The sequence below is a fragment of the Ranitomeya variabilis genome, chromosome 8 (genome assembly GCF_051348905.1).
Source record: "Ranitomeya variabilis isolate aRanVar5 chromosome 8, aRanVar5.hap1, whole genome shotgun sequence".
NCBI lineage: Eukaryota > Metazoa > Chordata > Amphibia > Anura > Dendrobatidae > Ranitomeya > Ranitomeya variabilis.
The window spans coordinates 219,659,324-219,682,908 of record NC_135239.1 but is presented as its reverse complement, the minus strand read 5'-3'; the positions used below and the strand labels follow the sequence as shown (position 1 = coordinate 219,682,908).

General features: G+C 46.4%; 1 protein-coding gene across 1 annotated transcript in view; it reads right to left on the bottom strand.

Moving 5' to 3' along the window:
• BSN (bassoon presynaptic cytomatrix protein) overlaps positions 1-23,585 on the bottom strand; it is a 384,008-nt gene that overhangs the window by 265,492 nt on the left and 94,931 nt on the right. Inside the window, exon 3 of the mRNA XM_077277246.1 lies at positions 4,156-5,631. Within this exon, the coding sequence (XP_077133361.1) occupies positions 4,156-5,631 (1,476 nt within the window). The remainder of the gene's footprint in view (positions 1-4,155; positions 5,632-23,585) is intronic.

Here is a 23,585-nt window from a genome sequence, read left to right as displayed (position 1 = left end):
AAACTCACAGGCAACAAAACACATCCACGGCTAATAATCCACACCGGCAGCTAAGAATCCACACCCACAGCTAATAAACCACACCCACAGCTAATAAACCACACCCACAGATAATAAACCACACCCACAGCTAATAAACCACACCCACAGCTAATAAACCACACTGGCAGCTAATAAACCACACCGACAGGTAACAAAACACACCCACAGCTAATAAACCACACCCACAGGTAACAAAACAAACCCACAGCTAATAAACCACACCCACAGCTAATAAACCACACCGGCAGCTAATAAACCACGTCCTCAGCTAATAACCCACACCCACAGCTAATAAACCACGTCCTCAGCTAATAAACCACGTCCTCAGCTAATAAACCAAACTCACAGGCAACAAAACACACCCACGGCTAATAATCCACACTGGCAGCTAATAAACCACACCCACAGCTAATAAACCACACCGGCAGCTAATAAACCACACCGACAGGTAACAAAACACACCCACAGCTAATAAACCACACCCACAGCTAATAAACCACACCGGCAGCTAATAAACCACACCTACAGGTAACAAAACACACCCACAGCTAATAAACCACATCCACAGGTAACAAAAGACACCCACAGCTAATAAACCACACCCACAGCTAATAAACCACACCCACAGCTAATAAACCACATCGGCAGCTAATAAACCACACCCACAGGTAACAACACCCACCCACAGCTAATAAACCACACCCACAGGCAACAAAACACAGCCATGGCTAATAAACCACACCCACAGCTAATAAACCACACAGGCAGCTAATAAACCACACCCACAGGTAACAAAACACACCCACAGCTAATAAACCACACCCACAGGCAACAAAACACACCCACAGCTAATAAACCACACCCACAGGCAACAAAACACACCCACGGCTAATAAACCACACCCACAGCTAATAAACCACACCCACAGGTAACAAAACACACCCACGGCTAATAAACCACACCCACAGCTAATAAACCACACCCACGGCTAATAAACCACACCCACAGCTAATAAACCAAACTCACAGGCAACAATACACACCCACAGCTAATAAACCACACTGGCAGCTAATAAACCACACCACCAGCTAATAAACCACATCCTCAGCTAATAAACCACACCCACAGGCAACAAAACACACCCACGGCTAATAAACCACACCCACAGCTAATAAACCACACCCACAGGCAAAACACACCCACGGCTAATAAACCACACCCACAGGTAATAAAACACACTGGCAGCTAATAAACCAAACCCACAGGTAACAAAACCAACAGCTAATAAACCAAACTCACAGGCAACAAAACACACCCACAGCTAATAAACCACACCACCAGCTAATAAACCACGTCCTAAGCTAATAAACCACACCGACAGGCAACAAAACACACCCATGGCTAATAAACCACACTGGCAGCTAATAAACCACACCCACAGCTAATAAACCACACCGGCAGCTAATAAACCAAATCCACAGGTAACAAAACACACCCATGGCTAATAAACCACACCCACAGCTAATAAACCACACTGGCAGCTAATAAACCAAACCCACAGCTAATAAACCAAATCCACAGGTAACAAAACACACCCATGGCTAATAAACCACACCCACAGCTAATAAACCACACTGGCAGCTAATAAACCAAACCCACAGGTAACAAAACCCACAGCTAATAAACCACTCCCTCAGCTAGTAAACCACATCAACAGCTAATAATCCAAACTCACAGCTAAAAAACCACACCCTTAGCTAAAAAAAAACTCACACCCACAGATAATAAACCATTCTCTCAGCTAATAAACCACACTCACAGCTAACAAAATACGCCAACAGCTAATAAACTACACCCTTACCTAATAAACATACCATCAGCTAAAAAAAAACACACCCACAGGTAATAAACCACTCCCACAGCTAATAAACCACACCCACAGCTAATAATCCAAACTCACAGGTAACAAAACACACCCACACCTAATAAACTACATCCTCAGCTAATAAACCACTCCCACAGCTAATAAACCACTCCCACAGCTAATAAACCACACCATCAGCTAATAAACCACACCGACAGCTAATAATCCAAACTCACAGGTAAAAAACCTACAGCTAATAAACCACACCCACAGCTAATAAACCACTCCCACAGCTAATAAACCACTCCCACAGCTAATAAACCACACCTTCAGCTAATAAACCACACCCACAGCTAATAATCCAAACTCACAGGTTACAAAACCTACAGCTAATAATCCACGTCCTCAGCTAATAAACCACACCCACAGGTAATAAACCACACACAGCTAATAAACTATACCCTTACCTAATATACCATACCATCAGCTAAAAAAAACACACAGCCACAGGTAATAAACCACACTCACAGCTTACAAAACACACCCACAGCTAATAAACCACACTTGCAGCTAAGAAACCACACAATCAGCTAATAAACCACACCCACAGCTAATAAACCACACCATCAGCTAATAAACCACACAATCAGCTAATAAACCAAACTCACAGCTAATAAACCACACCATCAGCTAATAAACCAAACTCACAGCTAATAAACCACACCATCAGCTAATAAACCACACCCACAGCTAATAAACCACACCATCAGCGAATAAGCCACACTCACAGCTAATACACCCACAGCTAATCAACCATAACCTTAGCAAATAAAGCACACCTTCGGTTAAAAAACACACCCACAGCTAATAAACCATAACCTTAGCTAATGAACCACACCATCAGCTAATAAACCACACTCACAGCTAATAAACCACACAATCAGCTAATAAACAACACCATCAGCTAATAAACCACACCACCAGCTAATAAACCACACTCACAGCTTATACACCCACAGCCAATAAACCAAACTCACAGCTAATAAACGAAACTCACAGCTAATAAAACAAACCATTAGCGAATAAACCACACCACCAGCTAATACATCCACAGCTAATAAACCATAACCTTAGCTAATAAAGCACACCCTCAGTTAAAAAACACACCCACAGCTAATAAACAATACCCTTAGCTATAAAAAACACACCTACTGCTAATAAACTACACCCACTTCTTGAAAACCATACCCACAGTTAAGAGACCACACCCTCAGCTAATAAACCACACCCTCACCCAATAAGCCACACCCACAGCTAATAAACCACATCGACAGCTAAAAAAACACACCTTTTGCTAATAAATCACACCCTCAGCTAATAATCCACATTCACTGCTAATAAACCACACCCACATTAACAGACCACACCCACAGCTAATAGACTGCTGCTTGGCACACAAGACCTGGCATGAATACCCAGGAGATACTAAACGTCTGTTAGCACCACGCCGCAGTCCTGCTCTGACAGGCAGAGTCTCTGACGTGTCACTTCACTCACCGGTGCTGTCATCAGTTCTTCCCTTCCCCATGCTCTGCATGCTTCCAGCTGATCCTCTAGCCATGTCATTAGAGCAGGAGCGCGGGTACTCCCGCCTTCTTAAAGGGTCAGCACGTGCACTTGCTATTTCCTTCCCAGTCATTAGCTGTGGGACATTATGTATATTGCTTCCTTCCCACTGGGGAGGTGCTTGAGCAACCTTTCCGTTTTTCAGTCTAAGTTGCGTAAGGTTGCAAATCGTGCCTGCTGCACTCTGATGTAGATCCTGCCTGCTGCACTCTGACACAAACACTGTCTGCTGCACTTTGGTGTGAACTGTCTGCTGCACTCTGATCCGAACTCTGCCAGCTGCTCCCTCCAGTCTGTCCTCAGGGTCCAGCTGCTGCGGACTGTTGGTCTGCCTGGAGTGGCACCTGGCGTTCATAGGGAGCCAAGTCTAACCTCACCATCAGAAGCTCTAGTGAACAGTCAGGTGTTCGCTTAGTCACGCCCCTTCCAGGCTCTCCGTGGTCCGTGGCACAGTGGTTGAACAAACCACGCCCGTGACAACGTCTGATATCAGATAGGCAATGAGTGCGGCCTCTGGCTGGAGATTCCCTACTGGACACAACTTGCGGCCGTCACCAGGAAGGCCAAGCCTGTGCGCAGCACTACACATACATACTGAGCACAGGAGATGATGGGGCACCTACCTCCACCAGGTGGGGCGTGGGGTTGAAGCCACAGAGGTTGCACACTTGCTTCTGACACGAGGTGCAGCTGTTGTAGTTCTGGGTTTCGCTGGATCCCACGTTCAGTTCCGTTTTGCACAATGGGCACACAACTTTCGGCACATCCTTTGGCTTAGCGTATTCACTCCTCCCAGGTTTGTGAAGAGGGGAGCCTTCGGCCCGGCCCATAGCAGGGGATGCTGATCCCTGGGGTTTTGTACTCAGTTCTTTACTTGCATCACTAAATACTATTTTTGGAGGCACTTTGCCCGGGGACTGCTGACTTTGCGGGGTAGATTCAGGGACAGATATCAATGTGCTCGCCTGATTCAAGAGAGAAGCTCCAAAACCAAACAGCTTTCCTGTCAGCCCCTCCTGGGCCTGGTCTTGGGCACCATGAGCTGAAGATGCTGGGGGTTTAGCAGGAAAACTTCCCAAGCTCTTCTTCTGCTCAGCCGTGGAAGGCTTTCCTGGGGAATGCTGGGGCGAGTTCCGCAGCCCCTCCAGAGGAGTAGAAGGTTTTGCTTGTCCTTGGCTGATTTGTTCTCTTTGCTGGGTGGGCTGACATTTTCCATGTGGAGGAGACATGGTTGAGCCCTCCATCTGCACACTACCCAGCGAAGTCTCTGCTCCAGCCTTTACCTGGGACTGGTGGTGGCTTTGGGGTTTTTGCTGGGTTTGGTGTTTACCTTGAGCTTGTGTTTGGTACTGAACTTTGTGATGGCTTTCAGTTTGATCGCAAGATTGAGAGTGTGGTTGTTGGTGATGATGCTGCTGCTGGGTCTGAAAAAGGGGCTGTGGGTGATGTTGGGATAAAGGAGGCTGCTGAGCGGAGGGCGGCTGCGGGTGATGCTGGGAGAGAGGCGGTTGCTGAGCGGAGGGCGGCTGCGGGTGATGCTGGGAGAGAGGCGGCTGCTGAGCGAAGGGTGGATGTGGGTGATGCTGGGATAGTGGCATCTGCTGAGCGGAGGGCGGCTGATGGTGATGTTGGGATAGTGACGTCTGCTGAGCGGAGGGCGGCTGCGGGTGATGTCGGGATAGAAGCGGCTGCTGAGCAGAGGGCGGCTGATGGTGATGCTGGGATAGTGGCGTATGCTGAGCGGATGGCGGCTGATGGTGCTGCTGGGATAGAAGCGGCTGCTGAGCGGAGGGCGGCTGCGGGTGATGCCTGGATAGAAGCGGCTGCTGAGCGGAGGGCGGCTGTGGGTGATGCTGGGATAGAAGCGGCTGCTGAGCGGAGGGCGGCTGTGGGTGATGCGGTGCAGAAGGAGGGGAGTGTGACAGAGGGAGCTGATGAAGGGACTGGGACATAGTTGGAGGTTTCATCTGCTTGGCTGGAGACAGTGAAGGAGACAGAGGAGAGTGGAGCTGCTGATGGCTCTTTGATCTGGTCGCAGTAGTCATGTCCATCCCAAGAGCCCTTTGCATCTGGCAATTCAGGCACAGCCATTCCTTCACCTAGAGAGAGAGAGTAAGAGGGAGTCAGTCAGAGAGCCAGTGAAAGAAAAAGACAGCAAAGAGATATCTATCTGCGCTCATCAATGCTCCACGAAGGAGCAGCAGCATCAGCACACAACACCCAACTCAACACTGAAGCGATTGACCTAAGAACAACACAGGAAAGACCGATCCAAACATAACACCAGAGCAACCGACCCAAACAGAAAACAGGAGCGATCGATCCAAACACTGGAGTAACCTACCCAAACACAACACCAGAGCGATAGACCCAAACACAACAGTGACAGATCTAAACACCGGAGCAACTGATTCAAACTACACACCGCAGCAACCAACCCTAACACAACACCTGAGCAACAGATAAAAACACAACACCGGAGTGATCCATACAAACATAACACCAGAGCAATCGATCCAAACACAACACCAGAGCAACCGACCCAAACACAAAACCGGAGTGACCAATCCAAACACAACACTGGAGAAACCGACCGAAAAACAACACCGGAGTGACCAATCTAAACACAACACCTGAGTGACCAATCTAAGCACAACACTGGAGTGACCAATCCAAACACAACACCAGCGCGACCGACTGAAACACAACAGCAGAGCGACCATCTCAAACACGACACTGGAGCAACCAACCCAAACACAACACCGGAGTGACCAATCCAAACAATAACCTGGAGTAAACAATCCACACACAACACCGGAGTGACCAATTCAAACACAACTCGGAAGTGACCGACTCAAATACAACACAGGAGGGATCGACCCAAACACAACACCGGAGTGACCATTCCAAACACATTAGTGGAGCGACCAACCCATACACAACACCGGAGTGACCAATCCCAATGTCATGGATCCCAACGTGCTGCCACCAATTTGTCACGTACCTGCTTCTCAGCACGCGACTTGGGGTTGCGCCTGCAACGGTTAATCTATCTCCCCTCTCTCAGTCCAGCATTCAACCTCTGTCCTATGCTGTAATGGGAGCATAAATCACACACCGACCCAGGCCACACACCCGCTTATACACGCTGCCACCACTCACCGACAGGCCACACACCCGCTCATACATGCTGCCACCACTCACCGAACACACGGGCGATGAGTCCAGGAAATATTACTACTACTGTCTGCCAATCATAAGGATCACTCAGTTTAAGGCTATGGATTCTTTAGAACATACAAGGTTCAACTTGTTAAAGTTTTATGCTTTAATGCAAAAAGTACAGTGCTCACAATAAAAAGGGTATAAAAATATAGTAATAAAAAAACATACAAATATGCAAAACAGTTATAAAAATAAACAGGAGAAAACTTACAGAAATAGATAACTTTGTAGTCTGCTTTATTCTCCATGAGGGAGGATGAATATGGACTGGAACACATCAGCTCGGATGCCCTCAAGCTGTGAACAACTTTGTATGTGTACACGCCTAATTTATAGAGTTAACTTGGAGGTCAGATTTCTAGACCAGCCTCTCAGGTTAATATTATAATTGCTTGTTTTTGATTGGACCACGGCCGCTCCCGCAATGAATATATTATTTTCCTCTGAACACTCTTTGTGTAAATTTCTCACATAGATAGTGTCAGGCTGTAATTGACAGTAGACTGCCTTCTCAAGATACATATGTTGTGACCTTTGTGAGACCTGCAGTCTCAGGACAGATGTTAAACTACTGCTAGTCACACATATAAACCTACACATATTTCACTACACCTCCCTCCTCATGAACGTGCATGGGGGTTGACTTACAGGTCAGCTCCCGAGCGCGTATCTGGTTCCACCCCACTTTGGTGAGATAGGCCATCAGCATTGCCATGATCGATTCCTTTCTTATGCTGAATTGTGAAAACATATTGCTGTAATATCAGATTCCATCTAAGCAATTTCCCGTTGTACCCAACTACTCTGTTGAGCCAACTCAATGGGTTATGATCGGTTATCACGGTGAAGTTGCGCCCATAGAGGTATGGTTGCAGCTTCTACAGAGCCCACACAATTGCCAAACATTCCTTCTCAACGGTGGCATTCTTCATACCAAATGGCATCACCAGATACTCAAACATCCCGAATGGCGTTATAAAAGCAGACCTCTCCTGAGCTTCTCTGGTCAGGGGTAGCTGCCAATATCCCTTACTTAGGTCCATGATGGTGAGGTACGATGCTTTAGCTAGCTGCTCTAACAGCTCATCTATCCTCGGCATGGGGTAGACCTCACATGTAGTCAGTACATTTAATTTCCTGTAGTCTACACAGAACTGGGTAGTACGGTCCTTTTTCACGACAAGAACCACAGGCGAGGCCCAGGCACTCTGGGATTTTTGTATCACATTGAGGTTCAGGATCTCCTCTACCTGTTCACCTCTGCTGACACACGGTATGCAGACTGCCGTACTGGGGGATTAGTACCAGTGTCCACATGGTGAGCTGCTAAGTGCGTCCTCCCAGACTCACCTGTGAAGACTTGGGTGAACTCGCTGAGTGCCCCCATCAGCTCAGACCTCTGACTGTGGGATAGCTCAGGGTTAAACTCTGCTGACTCCAGGGACTCCATGTACTGAGTCCCAGGCCCCCACATCCAGTAACAGATCAGCCTCCCCCTCTTCAGGCAGCCTACAGACAGGTAAGAACAGTTCTCCCTGTCATGATGAGCCTTCAACATATTTACATGAAATACTTTCTGACGCTTTGCATGCTCATCTAGGGTCACCACATAATTAACATCATTTAGCCGCTTGTGTACAGTGTATGGTCCCTCCCATGTGGCCTGTAATCTATTCTGTAACATAGGGACCAACACCCAAACCTTCTGCCCTTCCTCGTAGGCCCTCAGTCTGGCATTACGGTCGTACCAGACCTTCTGGTTGATTTGGGCCTGTGTCACGTTCTCATGAGCCAGGTTGCTCAGTTTTTGCATTCTCTCTCTGAGCTGCAGTACATAGTCAACCACTGAGATTCCCGTAGTTTTGGGGTCGCCCTCCCAACAGTCCTTAACCAAATCAAGTGGCTCCCTGACCCTCCTCCCATAAACCAGTTCAAAAGGGGAGAATCTAGTAGACGCCTGGGGTACCTCTCTGTAGGCAAACAACAGATGGGGGAAGTACCGCTCCCAGTCTCTCCTGTTATGATCCTTAGTGGTTGAGGATCACAAATTACTCCAGCTAAGTAACAAACGTAGGACAAGCTCTAGGGAGGTGGCAAACTGGACTGACCGCAAATCTGAACCTATCCAAACACACTAGAAGTAGCCGGTGAACGTGCCTAAAATCCTAGACGTCTCGAGCCAGCCTGAGGAACTAACTACCCCTAGAGAGAAAGAAAGACCTCTCTTGCCTCCAGAGAAATAATCCCCAAAAATATAGAAGCCCCCAACAGATAATAACGGTGAGGTAAGAGGAAGGCACATACACAGGGGTGAAAGCAGATACAGCAAATGAGGCCCACTAATACTAGATAGCAGAAAATAGAAAAGGGAATCTATGCGGTCAGTAAAAAACCCTTACAAAATATCCACACTGAGATTTCAAGAACCCCCACACCAACTCACGGTGTGGGGGGAGAAACTCAGTCCCCTAGAGCAACCAGCAAGCGAGGAAATCACATTTTAGCGAGCTGGACTAAAAACATAATGAACACTGATAATCAAAAAATGATCAAACAAAAACTTAGCTTGTCTTGGAGAGACTGGGAGCAAGGTAGACACAAGGAATCTGAAGAGCACTGAATACATTGATAGCAGGCAAGGAACTGAGTATCCAGGTGAGCTAAATAAGAAACCAACCAAGGATAACAAACCAGCTGATGCTGCAACCTGCAGAAAGACAACACTACACAGTACCGCTTGTGACCACTAGAGGGAGACCAAAAATAGAGTTCACAACAGTACCCCCCCCCCCCTTGAGGAGGGGTCACCGAACCCTCATCAAGACCCCCAGGGCGATCAGGATGAGCCGCGTGGAAGGCACGAACCGAATCGGCCGCATGAACATCAGAGGCGACAACCCAGGAATTATCCTCCTGACCATAGCCCTTCCACTTAACCAAATACTGAAGCCTCCGTCTAGAGATACGAGAATCCAAAATCTTCTCCACCACGTACTCCAATTCGCCCTCGACCAGCACCGGAGCAGGAGGCTCAACAGAAGGAACCACAGGTACCACATACCTCCGCAACAAAGACCTATGGAACACATTATGAATGGCAAACGATGCTGGGAGATCCAAACGAAAAGACACCGGGTTAAGGATTTCCAAGATCTTATAAGGACCGATGAAGCGAGGCTTGAATTTAGGAGAGGAGACCTTCATAGGAACATACCGAGAAGACAGCCACACCAAATCCCCAACACGAAGTCGGGGACCCACACCGCGGCGGCGGTTGGCAAAGCGCTGAGCCTTCTCCTGTGACAACCTCAAATTGTCCACCACATGGTTCCAAATCTGCTGCAACCTATCCACCACAGAATCCACCCCAGGACAGTCAGAAGACTCAACCTGACCCGAGGAAAAACGAGGATGGAAACCAGAATTGCAGAAAAAAGGTGAAACCAAAGTAGCAGAACTAGCCCGATTATTAAGGGCAAACTCGGCCAAAGGCAAAAAAGTCACCCAATCATCCTGATCAGCAGAAACAAAACATCTGGGATCCTCTATCAGACACAATATTTTCAGGAATGCCGTGCAAGCGAACCACATTCTGAAAAAATAGAGGAACCAAATCGGAGGAAGAAGGCAACTTAGGCAAGGGCACCAAATGGACCATCTTGGAAAAACGATCACACACCACCCAGATGACAGACATTTTCTGAGATATTGGAAGATCCGAAATAAAATCCATGGAAATGTGCGTCCAAGGCCTTTTCGGAACAGGCAAAGGCAAAAGCAAACCGCTGGCACGAGAACAGCAAGGCTAAGCCCGAGCACAAATCCCACAAGACTGCACAAAGGAACGCACATCCCGCGACAAGGAAGGCCACCAGAAGGACCTAGCCACCAAATCTCTGGTACCAAAAATCCCAGGATGAACCGCCAACACCGAAGAATGAACCTCGGAAATAACTCTGCTGGTCCATCTATCCGGGACAAACAGTCTCTCTGGTGGACAACGGTCAGGTCTATCCGCCTGAAATTTCTGCAGCACTCGTCGCAAATCTGGGGAAATGGCAGACAAAATCACTCCCTCTCTGAGAATACCAGCCGGCTCAGAAACTCCCGGAGAGTCAGGCACAAAACTCCTAGAAAGTGCATCAGCTTTCACGTTCTTCGGACCAGGCAGGTATGAGACCACGAAGTTGAAATGGGAGAAAAACAACAACCAACGAGCCTGTCTAGGATTCAGGCGCTTGGCAGATTCAAGGTAAATCAGATTTTTGTGATCAGTCAAGACCACCACATGATGTTTAGCTCCTTCGAGCCAATGTCGCCACTCCTCAAATGCCCACTTCATAGCCAACAACTCCCGATTACCAACATCATAATTCCGCTCGGCAGGCGAAAACTTTCTTGAAAAGAAAGCACATGGCTTCATCACAGAGCCATCAGAGCTTCTCTGCGACAAGACAGCCCCTGCTCCAATCTCAGAAGCATCAACCTCGACCTGGAAGGGAAGAGAGACATCTGGCTGACATAAGACTGGAGCTGAAGAAAACCGGTGCTTCAGCTCCCGAAAGGCCTCCACGGCCGCAGGAGACCAATTAGTCACATCAGAACCCTTCTTGGTCAAATCCGTCAAAGGTTTAACCACGCTAGAAAAATTAGCGATGAAACGACGGTAAAAATTAGCAAAACCCAAGAACTTCTGAAGACTCTTAACAGACGTGGGCTGAGTCCAGTCATGAATAGCCTGGACCTTGATTGGGTCCATCTCCACAGTAGAAGGAGAAAAAATAAAACCCAAAAAGGAGACCTTCTGTACTCCGAAGAGGCATTTTGAGCCCTTCACAAATAAAGCATTAGCACGCAGGACCTGAAACACCATCCTGACCTGCTTCACATGGGACTCCCAATCATCAGAAAAGACCAAAATGTCATCCAAATAAATAATCATAAATTTATCCAGATATTCTCGGAAGATGTCATGCATGAAGGACTGAAACACAGAAGGAGCATTAGAGAGTCCAAAAGGCATCACTAAGTACTCAAAATGGCCTTCGGGCGTATTAAATGCTGTTTTCCATTCATCTCCCTGCTTAATGCGCACAAGGTTATACGCACCACGGAGATCTATCTTGGTGAACCAACTGGCACCCTTAATCCGAGCAAACAAATCAGACAATAGTGGCAAAGGATATTGAAATTTGACTGTAATTTTATTCAGAAGACGATAATCTATACAAGGTCTCAAAGAACCGTCCTTCTTGGCCACAAAAAAAAATCCTGCACCAAGAGGGGAAGAGGATGGGCGAATATGTCCCTTCTCCAAAGACTCCTTTATATAACTCCGCATCGCGGCATGCTCTGGTATAGACAAATTAAAAAGTCGTCCCTTAGGGAATTTACTACCAGGAATTAAATTTATAGCACAGTCACAATCCTTATGAGGGGGCAGGGCACTGGACCTGGGCTCATCAAATACATCCTGGTAGTCAGACAAAAACTCAGGGACCTCAGAAGGAGTGGAAGAAGCAATAGACACCAACGGAGTATCGCCATGAATTCCCTGACAACCCCAACTTGACACAGACATAGCTTTCCAATCTAAAACTGGATTATGAGCTTGCAGCCATGGCAGACCCAAAACAACAACATCATGCAAATTATGCAGAACGAGAAAGCGAATCACCTCCTGATGTACAGGAGTCATGCACATGGTCATTTGCGTCCAATACTGAGGCTTATTCTCAGCCAATGGCGTAGCATCAATTCCCCTCAGAGGAATAGGAAATTCCAAAGGCTCCAGGACAAAACCACAGCGCCTGGCAAACGACAAATCCATCAGATTCAGGGCAGCACCCGAATCCACAATAGCCATAACCGGGTAGGACGACAAAGAACAAATCAAAGTAACAGACAAAATAAATTTAGGCTGTATAGTACCAATGGTGACAGGTTTAGCGATTTTTTTTAAGCGTTTAGAGCATGCTGAGATAACATGAGTAGAATCACCACAGTAAAAGCACAACCCATTTTGACGTCTATGACTTTGTCGCTCAATTCTGGTCAGAGTTCGGTCACATTGCATAGACTCAGGTCTCTGTCCAGAAAATACCGCCAAAGGATGAGCAGATTTGCGCTCCCGCAAACGCCGATCAACCTGAATGGCTAAAGCCATAGAATCACTCAGACTTGTAGGGGTGGGAAACCCCACCATAACATTCTTAACGGCCTCAGAAAGACCTTCTCTGAAATTTGCAGCCAGGGCACACTCATTCCATTGAGTAAGCACCGACCATTTCCGAAATTTTTGACAATACACCTCTGCTTCATCCTGACCTTGAGAGATAGCCAGCAACGCTTTTTCTGCCTGATTCTCAAGATTAGGCTCCTCATAAAGCAGTCCAAGAGCCAGAAAAAATGCATCTACATTAAGCAAAGCAGGATCTCCTGGCGCCAGAGAGAAAGCCCAATCCTGAGGGTCGCCACGCAACAAGGAGATAACAATTTTAACTTGCTGAGCGGAATCACCAGAGGAATGAGGTCTCAGAGATAGAAATAACTTACAATTATTCTTAAAATTTTGAAACCTAGATCTATCTCCAGAAAACAACTCAGGAATGGGTATTTTTGGTTCTGACATAGGGCTACGAATAACAAAATCCTGAATACTTTGCACCCGTGCAGTAAGATGATCCACACTAGAAGTCAGAGTCTGAACATTCATGTCTGCAGCTGAGCTCAAAACCACCCAGAGTTCAAGGGGATGAAAGAAGCTAAACAGACTGCAGCAAAGGAAAAGCGGGAGGAAGGAAAAAAAAAAATGTACTCAGGTCTTCTATTTATCCCACTTCTGCGATGCATTAAACACTTTTTGGCCTGCTATACTGTTATGATCCTTAGTGGTTGAGGATCACAAATTACTCCAGCTAAGTAACAAACGTAGGACAAGCTCAGGTGGCAAACTGGACTGACCGCAAATCTGAACCTATCCAAACACACTAGAAGTAGCCGGTGAACGTGCCTAAAAATCCTAGACGTCTCGAGCCAGCCTGAGGAACTAACTACCCCTAGAAAGAAAGAAAGACCTCTCTTGCCTCCAGAGAAATAATCCCCAAAGATATAGAAGCCCCCAACAGATAATAACGGTGAGGTAAGAGGAAGGCACATACACAGGGGTGAAAGCAGATTCAGCAAATGAGGCCCACTAATACTAGATAGCAGAAAATAGAAAAGGGAATCTATGCGGTCAGTAAAAAACCCTTACAAAATATCCACTCTGAGATTTCAAGAACCCCCACACCAACTCACGGTGTGGGGGGAGAAACTCAGTCCCCTAGAGCAACCAGCAAGCGAGGAAATCACATTTTAGCGAGCTGGACTAAAAACATAATGAACACTGATAATCAAAAAATGATCAAACAAAAACTTAGCTTGTCTTGGAGAGACTGGGAGCAAGGTAGACACAAGGAATCTGAAGAGCACTGAATACATTGATAGCAGGCAAGGAACTGAGTATCCAGGTGAGTTAAATAAGAAACCAACCAAGGATAACGAACCAGCTGATGCTGCAACCTGCAGAAAGACAACACTACACAGTACCGCTTGTGACCACTAGAGGGAGCCCAAAAATAGAGTTCACAACACTCTCCCTTCAGTCTCCAACAGCATTTTTAGCATTTGTTTTAATGTTCTGTTAAAACGCTCGCAGAGTCCGTTGGTTTGGGGATGATAGGCGCTGGCCACAACATGCTGCACTTGTATTTTCTCGCAGAGGCTTTCCATCAGCTCGGACATGAACTGGGTTCCCTGATCGGTTAACATTTTCCTGGGGAAACCCACACGAGAGAACACAGTCAGTAAAGCATCCGCCACTTTGTCTGCTCGGATGGAGGACAGTGTCACAGCTTCCGGGTATCGTGTAGCATAGTCCACCATTGTGAGGATGTACTTTTTGCCAGAGCTGCTAGGGATTGCAAGTGGCCCTTTGATATCTACAGCCACTCGCTGGAAAGGCTCATTGATCACTGGCAGTGGTATCAATGGAGCTTTCTGTATATTCCCGGACTTTCCAACTCTCTGACAAACTACACATGATGGACAGAAATTGGCAATATCTGTCCCCATCTTGGGCCAATAGAAGTTATGTGTCAGGCGAGCTTTAGTCTTTTGTATTCCAAGGTGTCCGGCCAAAGGAATTTCATGGGCAATCTTCAATAATTGTTCCCTAAATGAATAAGGAATGATCAGCCACCTTTCAGAGTCCCAAAGTTCTGTAGTATCCATAGGGAGTGTCTCTTTATACAGTCTGCCCTGGTCACAGTATATTCTCTCTTTGTCAGAAGCAGCAGGGGGTCGGTCTGCAAGACACCTGAGCTCTTCCAGACTGACATCTGTCCGCAGGGCCTCCTGGAAGTTCTGACTGTCAACCTGCAGGCCCTGGCCTAGTGTGACTGCCAGGGTCTGGCCTGAAGCTGAGTCTTCAGTGTCTGTTATCAGGGATCTTGTTGGGTCTGCCATGTATGGAGGCTCCGGGACTACAGTATGGGCCTCCTGTTCTGGCAGTTCTGTCTGAGACTCATCCTCTAATCTCTGGGGTTGAGTCTGAGCCGCAACCTGACTCCGGGTCACAGCTGCCACATACATACAGTCCTGTGCAGTGGTAGATTCTCCCTCCTCGCATGGGATCTCAGGTGGGTCACTTGCTTCCACCTTCTCTGTAGCATTTACTTGCAAGGGAGGAACATAGTTTGACACCATCCTCCCCAGGTCCGTGCCTAGCAACACATTGGTGGAAATAGCCTCTGATACTCCCACTTCCCTCAGTCCTTTCCCTGCTCCCCAGTCCAGGTACACACGGGCCATGGGCACGGCAGGGCTGACCCCTCCAATCCCGGTTATAGACATAGTCTTTCCTGGTATGATATCGGCAGGGGTTATCATGGCTGGACGCACCAGGGTCACCTCTGCCCCAGTGTCCCTAAGGCCAATGGTGACTTTATTGCCAACAGTGACAGATTGACAGTTCTCATTAGCCCTCGCATCAGAGCTGGCCACAAAGAGGACAGATGGTGGGTACACAGACGGCTTTGTGGATGTAGTTGGGCGTTTCTCCCTATCAGGGCAGACAGCGCTAACATGTCCCACTTTGTTGCAGGAGAAGCACCGTCGTGCATCACCTAAAGAATGTCTAGTCCCCGGGATCCCATAGGAAGTGGGCTTGGGCAGCACTCGTGATCGGCCAGCAGAGGGAGAAGGGTCGCCGTTTGGCTTACCTCCCCTCCAGCTGAATCCCGATGGCTTCCGCACCTCAGGCATCCTGTTAGCCACATAGCAGTCCGCAATCTTTGCAGCCAGATCTGCAGTTTGTGGCTCCCGATCACACACAAATTGCCGTAGATCCGTGGGGCACATGTGAAGAAATTGATCCTTGATCATAAGATCCCTTAAGTCCTCAAAACTGTTAACAGAAAGTCCCCTGATCCTTTGGTGGAACGTGGTCCTCAAGGTACTCACAAAATCCGCATAGCTGTCAGTTGATCCACGTTGTAGGTTCCAGAACTTTCTCCGATACACTTCTGGTGTTAGGTTGTATTTCCTGATCAGGGCCTCTTTTATGGCCTCATAGTTCCCATCTAGGTCTGGTGGGAGGCCAGCAAACACTTCCAGGGCTTTGCCTCTCAACCCTGGGGTTAGATACTGGGCCCACTGCTCACAGGGTAAATGGTATTGCCTGCAGGTTTTTTCAACCCCCCCCCGAAGGAAAGTATCTAAGTCCGTATCCTTCTCTATCACAGGGAAGTTTTCCAGACGTGGTCTCCTTGGATTTATGTCCTGGGAGGTGGTTTAGCTGTGGATTGATACCCTTCTCTATTTGAGCCATCTGAAGCTGGAAAGCTCTCTCCTCCCGGCGTTCTGCAGCCTCTCTCTCCTCCCGGTCCCAGCGTTCTGCAGCCTGTTGGTACTGTAGAATCAGCTGCATGCACAGATTAGGATCACTTGTTTCCAGCCGTTGTAAGTCTATTTGTAAAGTACAGTCCATAGTCTCTTCAGCACAGGCACTTCCATCAGGTATCTCCGGTGCAAGAGTTGGCATTGCTCAGTCTCTCTGAGGTGGACTCTCTCCTTGGCCAGATGTTCCAGCACTTTGCTCTATGTCCTGCTCGACCAAGGCGCGTATCAGCAGCTCCCTGGATCTGTCGGCTGTCTCTATTCCTCTCTGCTCACAGAGGTCGGTCAGAGCCTCTTTGCTCTGCTTCTTGTACTGGGCTGCCATATCGATGAACAGCCTTTCCCATATAAAAGATAGAAAAGAAAAACGGGGAAGGGAGACTGTTTGCAAGTATGTCTAAGTAAGCACTGAGTTGAACCTTGAAGAACTGGTGCACTCCTGGCAAGGATACTAGTTCTTTAGTATAGGGAATAATTGTTTAAACCATGCACAAATGCTCTAATAGAAATAATTCTATCCCACCGCTCTGCCACCAATTTGTCACGTACCCGCTCTCAGAAGGCGACTTGGGTTGCGCATGCAAGGGTTAATCTATCTCCACTCTCTCAGTCCAGCATTCAACCTCTGTCCTATGCTGTAATGGGAGCATAAATCACACACCACCAAGGCCACACACCCACTCATACACGCTGCCACACTCACTGAACACACGGGCATTGAGTTCGGAAAGATTAATACTACTGTCTGCCAATCATAAGGCTTACACACGTTTAAGGCTATGGATTCTTTAGAACATACAAGGTTCAACTTGTTAAAGATTTATGCTTTAATACAAAAAGTACAGTGCTTACAATAAAAAGGGTATAGAAATATGGTAATAAAAAAACATACAAATATGCAAAATAGTTATAAAAATAAACAGGAGAAAACTTACACAAATAGCTAACTTTGTAGTCTGCTTTCTTCTCCCTGAGAGGAGGATGAATATGGACTGGAACACATCAGCTCGGCTGCCCTCAATCTGTGAAGAACTTTGTATACGTACAAATATACCCTGCTGCACTATGTTACGGTGGCCTCCACTTCACCCACACTCCTCGCCCTGGCAACAAACATGGTGGAGGAGTGGGCCTTCTCCTTTCTTCCAACTGTACCTTTAACCCAATCCCACCTCTACCCTCCCTTATCCTCCCCTCTTTTGAAGTCCACTCTGTCCGCATCTACTCCCCCTACAACCTCCAAATGGCCATCATATACCGACCTCCGGGCCCGACCACTGCCTTTATTGACCAATTCTCCACCTGGCTCCTTCACTTTCTGCTGACATTCCTACCATCATCATGGGTGACTTCAATATCCCCATTGACACCCACCAGACAGCAGCCTCCAAACTCCTGTCCCTTACTTCATCCTTTGGACTTACTCAGTGGTCCTCCTCAGCCACCCACACAGATGGACACACATTAGACCTGGTCTTCACCCGTTTATGCTCCCTATCTAACTTCACCACCTCCCCTCTCCCTCTATCTGACCACCATCTACTCACTTTCTCATCCCTGTCCTCCTCACCTGTCACCCATGTCCAGCACCATGCGCACCCACGCAGGAACCTCGCACACCTAGACACCCACACACTCTCTGACTCTATCCTACCACTGTCCTCTATATCATCACTCCACGACACAGACACTGCCACTGCTTTCTACAATGCCACTCTTGCATCAGCTATTGACACGGTTGCCCCTGTCATGCATAGCAGAGCGCGACGAACCAATAGACAACCCTGGCACAATAACATCACTAAAAAGCTTCGTCAAGTATCGAGATTTGCAGAACGGCGTTGGAAGAAAACGCATTCACAAGATGATTTCACTGCACTCAAACAAGCAACACTGGCATTCAAATCAGCTCTCACCTCTGTTAAACAGGCCTACTTCACAACCCTCGTATCTTCCTTATCCCACAACCCCAAACAGTTGTTCAACACTTTTAACTCCCTCCTCCGCCCACCACTGCCCCCTCCGACTTCCCTAATCGTTGCCGAGGACTTTGTCACACACTTCAAAAATAAGATAGACCAAACAAGGCAAGTCTTTGTTGTCCAACCACCACAACCCCTTTGTATGAGAGACCAATGCCCAAACCCCATAACTTCACTCCCCAAAATCTCTGAAGGGGAGCTTGCTCATCTTCTCTCCAAATCACACCTCACCACTTGTGCACTTGACCCCATCCCATCCCACCTCCTCCCCAACCTCACCACCACACTAATCCCATCCCTAACCCATCTCTTCAACCTTTCACTAACTTCTGGTACCTTCCCCTCTGCCTTCAAACATGCCACAATCACACCTATCCTCAAAAAGCCATCCCTTGACCCAAGCGGTATGTCCAACTATCGCCCCATATCTTTGCTCCCATTTGCATCCAAACTCCTTGAGCAGCACGTCCATGCTGAACTTTCCTCTCACTTTGCATTGAACTCTCTCTTCGACAACCTATAATCTGGCTTCTGTCCCCACCATTCCACTGAGACTGCCCTGACCAAAATTACTAATGACTTACTTACAGCCAAAGCTAACAGACAATTCTCTATACTCCTCCTCCTAGACCTGTCCTCTGCCTTCGACACAGTTGACCACTGCCCTATCTTGGATCTCCTCATACCTTGCCAACCGCACATTTAGCGTTTCCTTCTCCCATACTACCTCTTCATCTCGCCCCCTCTCTGTTGGTGTCCCTCAAGGCTCTGTCCTAGGACCCTTACTCTTCTCAATATATACACTCGGCCTGGGACAACTCATAAGGTCCTATGGCTTCCAGTACCATCTACAGGTCCTTCTCAAAAAATTAGCATATAGTGTTAAATTTCATTATTTACCATAATGTAATGATTACAATTAAACTTTCATATATTATAGATTCATTATCCACCAACTGAAATTTGTCAGGTCTTTTATTGTTTTAATACTGATGATTTTGGCATACAACTCCTGATAACCCAAAAAACCTGTCTCAATAAATTAGCATATCAAGAAAAGGTTCTCTAAATGACCTATTACCCTAATCTTCTGAATCAACTAATTAACTCTAAACACATGCAAAAGATACCCGAGGCTTTTAAAAACTCCCTGCCTGGTTCATTACTCAAAACCCCCATCATGGGTAAGACTAGCGACCTGACAGATGTCAAGAAGGCCATCATTGACACCCTCAAGCAAGAGGGTAAGACCCAGAAAGAAATTTCTCAACAAATAGGCTGTTCCCAGAGTGCTGTATCAAGGCACCTCAATGGTAAGTCTGTTGGAAGGAAACAATGTGGCAGAAAACGCTGTACAACGAGAAGAGGTGACCGGACCCTGAGGAAGATTGTGGAGAAGGACCGATTCCAGACCTTGGGGAACCTGAGGAAGCAGTGGACTGAGTCTGGCGTGTGCAGGAAATGGGCTACAGGTGCCGCATTCCCCAGGTAAAGCCACTTTTGAACCATAAACAGCGGCAGAAGCGCCTGACCTGGGCTTCAGAGAAGCAGCACTGGACTGTTGCTAAGTGGTCCCAAGTACTTTTTTCTGATGAAAGCAAATTTTGCATGTCATTCGGAAATCAAGGTGCCAGAGTCTGGAGGAAGACTGGGGAGAAGGAAATGCCAAAATGCCTGAAGTCCAGTGTCAAGTACCCACAGTCAGTGATGGTGTGGGGTGCCATGTCAGCTGCTGGTGTTGGTCCACTGTGTTTCATCAAGGGCAGGGTCAATGCAGCTAGCTATCAGGAGATTTTGGAGCACTTCATGCTTCCATCGGCTGAAATGCTTTATGGAGATGAAGATTTCATTTTTCAGCACGACCTGGCACCTGCTCACAGTGCCAAAACCACTGGTAAATGGTTTACTGACCATGGTATTACTGTGCTCAATTGGCCTGCCAACTCTCCTGACCTGAACCCCATAGAGAATCTGTGGGATATTGTGAAGAGAAAGTTGAGAGACGCAAGACCCAACACTCTGGATGAGCTTAAGGCCGCTATTGAAGCATCCTGGGCCTCCATAACATCTCAGCAGTGTCACAGGCTGATTGCCTCCATGCCACGCCGCATTGAAGCAGTCATTTCTGCCAAAGGATTCCCGACCAAGTATTGAGTGCATAACTGAACATTATTATTTGATGGTTTTTTTGTTTGGTATTAAAAAACACTTTTATTTGATTGGTCGGGTGAAATATGCTAATTTATTGAGACAGGTTTTTTGGGTTATCAGGAGTTGTATGCCAAAATCGACAGTATTAAAACAATAAAAGACCTGACAAATTTCAGTTGGTGGATAATGAATCTATAATATATGAAAGTTTAATTGTAATCATTACATTATGGTAAATAATGAAATTTAACACTATATGCTAATTTTTTGAGAAGGACCTGTATATGCCGATGACACTCAGATCTACCTCTCTGGCCCAGATGTCACCGCTCTGATCTCCAGAATCCCAGAGTGTCTATCAGCCATATCCTCCTTCTTCTCCTCTCGCTTCCTCAAGCTCAATGTGGACAAATCTGAACTAATTACACTGGTCAACAGCATTTTTGGTGCCAAAGATATTTCATCGAATTTAGGGTATTTTTGGGGTGCTGATTCTGAATATGTCATCAGTTTTGCCAGATTGGCTCAAGTTTTTGAGATTTTTGGTATCTTATTTATAGCACTTGTTGGTAAATGCGACGCATCATCTCATTAATTTCTTTGGATTAGTACTTGAACTGAGCAGTTCTCAATATAGTTTTGTGTTAATTAGTGTTCTAAAAGTTTGTTCATAGCTTGATTTTTGCACTAACTTTATGTTGTTGTCTGTTTTCCAGTGAAAAGCATGAACTCATCAAGAAGAAGTTGTCTTAACGATCCAGACTCATTCTGTTACATTTGTGGTGAATACACACTGCCAAAACATAGAAGAAACATAACAGACTTCGTAAAAAAAGTGTATTTTGCCTATTTTGGGGTTATGCTTGGGGACCAAGACAAGTTTTGGGCACCACACAGTGTGCAAAGCATGTATCGAATTATTACGAAAATGGAGCAAAGGACAAAGAAAAAGCTTCAAATTTGGTGTTCCAATGTTGTGGAGAGAGCCAAAAAATCATCATGATGACTGTTATTTCTGTGCAGTGCAAGTGCAAGGATTCAATAAGCATAAGAAACGAAAATGGGAGTAACATGGAATCTGCAAGAAGGCCTGTCCCTCATTGTGAAGATGTGCCTGTACCTGTGTTTACCATAAATAACAGTCATCATGATGATTTTTTGGCTCTCTCCACACCATTGGAACACCAAATTTGAAGCTTTTTCTTTGTCCTTTGCTCCATTTTCGTAATAATTCGATACATGCTTTGCACACTATGTGTGGTGCCCAAAACTTGTCTTGGTCCCCAAGCATAACCCCAAAATAGGCAAAATACACTTTTTTTACGAAGTCTGTTATGTTTCTTCTATGTTTTGGCAGTGTGTATTCACCACAAATGTAACAGAATGAGTCTGGATCGTTAAGACAACTTCTTCTTGATGAGTTCATGCTTTTCACTGGAAAACAGACAACAACATAAAGTTAGTGCAAACATCAAGCTATGAACAAACTTTTAGAACACTAATTAACACAAAACTATATTGAGAACTGCTCAGTTCAAGTACTAATCCAAAGAAATTAATGAGATGATGCGTCGCATTTACCAACAAGTGCTATAAATAAGATACCAAAAATGTCAAAAACTTGAGCCAATCTGGCAAAACTGATAGCATATTCAGAATCAGCACCCCAAAAATACCCCAAATTCATTAAAATATTTTGGACACCAGAAAAAAAATTTTTTTTTGTTGACCTGTGTTATCTTTCCTCCATCTCGCATATCTTCCCTACCTGATCTATCTATAAAAATAAATGAAATCACACTTTCCCCTGTCCCCAAAATCCGCTGCCTCGGAGTAACCCTTGACTCTGCCCTGTCCTTCAAACCGCACATCCAAGCTCTCGCCACCTCCTGTCGCCTCCAGCTCAAAAATATTTCCAGAATCCGTCCTTTCCTCAACCCACACTCTACCAAAATGCTCGTGCATGCCCTAATCATCTCCCGCCTCGACTACTGCAACATACTCCTCTGTGGCCTACCTTCTAACACTCTCGCACTCCTCCAGTCCATCCTTAACTCTGCTGCCCGACTAATTAATCTCTCTCCTCGCTAGACTCCTGCTTCCCCTCTTTGCAAATCCCTTCACTGGCTCCCAATTTCTCAGCGTATCCAGTTTAAATTACTAACACTGACCTACAAAGCCACCCATAATCTTTCTCCTCCGTATATTTCCACACTAATCTCTCAATATCTTCCCTCATGTAATCTCCGGTCCTCCCAAGACCTCCTCCTCTCCTCCACGCTTATTCGCTCCTCACCCAATCGCATCCAAGACTTCTCCCGAATATCACCCATCCTCTGGAATTCAGTGCCCCAACACATCCGGTTATCCACTACTTTTGGATCCTTCAAAAGAAACCTGAAAACCCATCTCTTCAAAGAAGCTTACAGCCTGTAAAGACCACACGGCCACCTCAACACCATTGGAGCTACTGCAACCCTCGACCTACTGTCTCCTTCCCCATAATCCTGTAGAATGTAAGCCCGCAAGGGCAGGGTCCTCTTCCCTCTGTACCAGTTTGTCGTTGTTAGTTTTGTTTACTGTAAGTGATATTTGTATTTTGATGTAACACCTTCTCATGTACAGCACCATGGAATTAATGGTGCTATATAAATAAATAATAATAATAGTAATACGTACAAGCCTCATTTATAGAGTTAACTTGGAGGTCAGATTTTTAGACCAGCCTCTCAGGTTAATATTATCATTGCTTGTTT